Below are 5,179 nucleotides of genomic sequence, written 5' to 3'. Positions count from 1 at the left end.
TATTCTGAACTATGCAATTTATGAAAACTATGCAGCCCATTCAGCAACTGAAGAATTTGAAAGTAAATTAAAACAAAATATAATTTTACATTAAATAAAAAAGTTTTAAACTTAATTAAAATAAAACATATCTTAAATTAAAACAAGTAAACTGTCATGTTTATTGCTGCCAAAAAAAAGTCAAACACATTTGGACAGTGAAGGAATGTCAGGATTCTTGCTCAGAAAAAGGATCAACGTGCTCTGAAGTCAGAGCATGTTCCAGTCCACAAAAACTTTTTTTGTAACAAAATATCGATTTCTGCTGTCCCTGTATCGATACATTATTAGCAAACAAAATATCACGATACTACACAGTATCGATTCCCCCCCCACCCCCCCAGGGTAGTGATGATTGTTTTGCAGCCACGGGTGATAAATGAAGACTATACTGCTCAAAAATGAAGGGAACACAGGTAAATATCAGTACAAACCATTGTGAACCTATTTCACCTGCTTTGGTGTAAAGCACTAGTGAGGGGGAACCGGAGCAGCAACAACTAGGGAATGGTTTTGCAGGTGATGGAGAAACTACTGCTCTCTCCTTATCCCTCCTGACTGATTTTTCTCTAGCTCTGCTTTTTGCTGTTGAGCTTGTCACTGCTGATTACCTGAGACAGTACCTGCATCCCATTAAGGTTCACAGGTCATCACAAAAAGGTTTGTCACCCAGCACAGTTATAAAACTGTGAGGAGATACCAGGAGACGGGCCATTAGAAGAGTAGAGCAGGACAGAGCACTAGAAGAGCAGAAACAGACTCCACAAGATAGGTATCACCTCTACTATCTTGAGACGGGGCTGGAAGGCACAGCAAACTTTTTTGTGATAGCACATTGACATGGCACACTGGAGGAGCAAAAGTAACTCTTACAACCTGCATGGGCTGCAGGTGCTATCTCATGCTTCCAGCAAAGACAACGACACCAGCTAAAAGAGTCAGTCAAGAAGTATAAGGAGAGAACAATGGTCTGCAAAACCACTTGCGAAACTATTTCCTCTTCTGAGATCATCTTGCTGTTGCCACTCCAGTGCACCTCATGTCACTTTCAATTGCACTAAAGCAGCTAAAATGGATTCACAATAGTTGAACCTTCCAAAATGGGTAGATTGGTATCCCCGAAATTTAACTGACTTTGTGTTATACTACTGTGATTACATTTTACTTTTACTTTATTTTTACTTAGAAAAATAAAGCGTATGAGAATTCAAAAACATTAACATCTGATGAATTTCATTTAGTGCCTCATTTTGGCTTTCATTATCATTTAATCTTGGCTCCTGATCTTATGGCTGAGCCACATTTTATTTGGAAGATGCTTTGGGTGTGCTCAGTAAACACACAAAACAAGCCAGAGAAATGTGACCCAATGTGGTCAGTCTGATGTAAAACCAAAAAAGAAAACACCAAATTATGGAAAATCACCTGCAGACTGCAAATATGTGCATTTATAGTAAGCTTAGAGGTTAGGTCAAGCACAACTAAAACTACAAATCTTTACATGCACATACACATCCACACAATTATTCTGTACACACAGATATGAGACAGTGGCAAACAGAGGTGGTCTACCTGTGTTTGCTAGAGACACGTCCTCTGCGGCTGGAGATGGTACATCATCAGCTAAACATTCAAGCACAAAGTCACACTGTTAGCCATGCAGATAAGCACAACTATAGTTACATTTGTAATTACTATGGTTAAATATATTTTATGTATTATTCAACTTCATGCTGTGAAAACATGACAACAAATGTCTCTATGGCTTTATGTAAATGTCATCTAAGTGACAACAACTTAGGGATACTAGAAAGGCTAAATGTAGTCCATCATGCCAACTACAAAAGAACCTCAAATAATGCAGCTCCTAAAAAATTTGTGACCCCAAAATAAGACCATTATATTCATAAAAAATGCTTGAGGCAACACCAAAACTATAGTAATAGTATTTAAAATACTCCAGTTAGAATCTGTACAATAAAAAGGGATTCTGATGTCTGTGCCCCACATTTATAGTTGTGGTCATAAGTTTACATACACTCATCATGGGAATAAGCGTATTAGCATTGGAATAAATAAAGTCGGCTAAGTGGAATTGCTTTCCTAAACCCTGCCCTCAACCCTACTGCAAATTTGTGGACTACACTTAAAAGCTGGTTCCATACCAGGACACCAACCTATTTAATATAAATCTGCCCAGTGGTCAAATATATACGAACCTCTATGTACATTTGCTACTGTGTGGATTACAGAAGAGCAACCATAAATTAAAACCTCTGCCCCTAATTCTTTTTTTAAAACTTGACTAAATATAACAGATTAAGAGCTGAGCACACCAACCCTTATTCAACAGAAAATAGTGACCATTTATACTAAATTTGGTGATTCAACAAGTTTGTTAATACAGTAAAAGTTAGTTCATGCTGTCATAGTGTGTTACTTTGAAGAAAACTGCTGATGCTGTGGGTACTGTGGGGTTGATTTTTGGGTTCTTTCCGTATACAGTCAAATAAATGTAACCACTTCCATGTCAACCTCAGTGCTTATACCCTATTCTCCTCAGCAGGCAAACCTTTAACTGGTACTGTATGCATGAAACACGTATATTATGCATTTGCTCACCAAACAAAACTCTATTTTTAAGACTGCTTTAAATTACCTTTCACTTTGTTCTACTGTTTTGACAGAACAGAGGACCCAGACAAGTAAAGTAAACCTCAAAGTAAAAGTGACTGAGGATTGCAGTGCTTTGGTCCGGGACAAACACCAGTTTATACTCACTGTTGTCATATCCTGCCACTGACATGAGCCTCGACTCCAGAAGCATGGGAATGTTCTCACACGAGAAGCACACGCTCTGAAGGAAGTTACGGCATTTTCGAGCACTGGCTGACCTGAAGTAATCCAACATGGTTTTGATGAGTTCTGGCCTTCCTGCTGCAGAAGAGCTTGAGGGGTCAAGCTGATATTGGCACCAAGCTTCACTGGGCATCATTTGACACAGCTCCATTATGACTGAGTGCGACTGACTGCTGAGGATGTGGAACAGTTCAATGGAGTCCTGAGCCAAGACTGAGTTCACATTTTCATGGTCAGGGTTGACCTCCTCATCCATGGTCAGACTCCATCGGCTGATACAAATAAAGAGGGGGAGACACAAATAAAGTCACAATCTTACCTGTGAAATGCAGCTTTGACTGAAGGAAGCAAGTAGCAAACATGCAAATCATACATTCATATCGTCGTACATCAATATAGTAGTCGATGCTTCAAACCCAACACTGTGAGCATTAACATTACAATCACACAGAAAGCCACAAAGCAAAACGATCGTCCATTGCATTTGCAGGAGACCACGTGCTCCGCACTTTATTCACTGAAAGTGAGGCATACATGGACAAAAAACCATGAAACTTTTTAACACGCCCTTGATAAACCAGTAAAACATACTTCTATGTGTCCATCGACCTCACAGATTTACACTTTAAACAACTAAAAGTGCTCCAATAAGTAAACAGCGTTAACTGTGCTCTAATTTAGGTGAATTTCGCTCATTATTAACGAAAAAAAGCGATTTTGAGGGACGTTTGAATCATTAGGAATCATTTGTGTGAGTGTGCGCTTTTTATACGTTTATTATTATTATTTTATGTAGACACGTCATACCGACATTCATTTCTTTTTTTTCTCGTCATTAAACTTTTATGTAAAAAAAATATCGACGTCCACTGCTTTGTCTCGAGCTTGTCCTCAAACGGCTTCGAGGCGAGGTCGTTTAAGGTAACGCGCATCAAAGACTGCGTCATTGTGTACAGCTCAGCAAAGCTAACAAACTCAGGCTGCGCGGACAAGCAAAAGTCTGCGACACAGGGTTACAGTATAATGTTCATAAATAAAATAAAGACTCACCAATAATACTTGGCGCAGATTGCAACTCAGTGCGGCCAGCCAGTGTCTCTATCATTTTAAACCGAAACTCATGGAATGGCTGGCTACATGGTTTTTGTTTCGTTTTCGTGTAACGCTCCACCAAATTGGCAAAGTCAGTGGCATACGCTGGCCTCCTCCAGATGAACAAAGGAGATATAAAATAGTAGGGTTCTGGAGGAATGATGTATTTGGGTATTTAAACGACTGCGTGACCAGGCAGAAATTTGTGTTAAAGCAAATTTCATGGGTTCCCAAGACATCTGATGGCAAGCGAATGACCATACCACAGGAAATGCCATGGGTTTAATAGTGCGATATCCCGTGTATTAGATGCGGGCAGGTAGGCCGGTGGGTGAGTACTGCTTGCTTTGCGCATCAAAATCAGGTTTAGTTTATTGGATTATTCCAGTTCCGAACCCGTTTCTTCCTTACAGAAGCGCTAGAGCTTTGGAGCGCGTGTTGCTGGCGGTTCGCCATTCTATTCCGTGTTTTGCCAAAGAGTCTCAGTCTGGACAAGATGCTTTTGACATATTGTAGGAGCTTCTTAAACAAAGGCAAAATGTTGTAGCTGCTGCTATTTCTCTTTATCCCACAAATAATATATAAAAATGAATATGGACTGATTTTGAAGGGAGGATAGTGCGTTTATTTTACATCATCCAAAACACACTGGTGCCTGTTATAATACATGAGTATCAGATATGTTGTATTTTGTTATATCTCTGTTGTGAAGCTCTACAACGTCAAAAACGTCACAGTTTAAGTTTAGCGCCTCATAAGCGGACTTAGATGCGATAACATGTCTACTCATTTCCAGGCTTACGAGCTGCAGTCACCCACCTTTTTTCAGACGAAGTATTGCAGTTTTACTTCTTTAAGTACTTTGGTGATTCGGTTTTAAAGGAACTTCAACAGCCATCTCGTCCTTCAAAATCCCCACCCTGACCACATTTCCTGATCTTTGACCTCCCAGTCGGCACTCTTTCATTTCATTTTCTTTATTTGTCAAAGACCATATACAAAAAAAATACTGAACTAAGAAAAATTTCATTGTACCAAACATGATTAAAACTATTAACTGTGCCACAAAGGATCCATACATACACACTGTATACTCGTGTTTTATTTTTTATTACTTTTCACGATCGCTCTGTACAGCTTTTCAGTTGGCTTGTTCTTGGCATAGTGTTCTCCTCCGGTCCCAGCTGGC

The 5,179-nt window shown here is 39.5% G+C and overlaps 1 protein-coding gene across 1 annotated transcript in view; it reads right to left on the bottom strand.

Annotated features, from left to right (window-relative positions):
• The window catches only part of nlrc5 (NLR family, CARD domain containing 5), a 37,869-nt gene extending 33,629 nt beyond the window's left edge, over nucleotides 1–4,240 (bottom strand). Inside the window, exons 1-3 of the mRNA XM_005750658.2 lie at nucleotides 3,949–4,240; nucleotides 2,821–3,170; nucleotides 1,612–1,662 (exon numbers count right to left, since the gene is read on the bottom strand). Coding sequence (XP_005750715.1) covers nucleotides 1,612–1,662; nucleotides 2,821–3,154 — 385 coding nt within the window. The 5' untranslated portion in view covers nucleotides 3,155–3,170; nucleotides 3,949–4,240. The remainder of the gene's footprint in view (nucleotides 1–1,611; nucleotides 1,663–2,820; nucleotides 3,171–3,948) is intronic.
• Nucleotides 4,241–5,179: the final 939 nt, after the last annotated feature.

This window comes from Pundamilia nyererei, unplaced genomic scaffold (assembly GCF_000239375.1).
Source record: "Pundamilia nyererei isolate P.nyererei 1_Seehausen unplaced genomic scaffold, PunNye1.0 scaffold00283, whole genome shotgun sequence".
In the NCBI taxonomy this organism is placed as follows: Eukaryota; Metazoa; Chordata; class Actinopteri; order Cichliformes; family Cichlidae; genus Pundamilia; species Pundamilia nyererei.
This window is presented reverse-complemented; position numbering and strand designations above follow the sequence as displayed.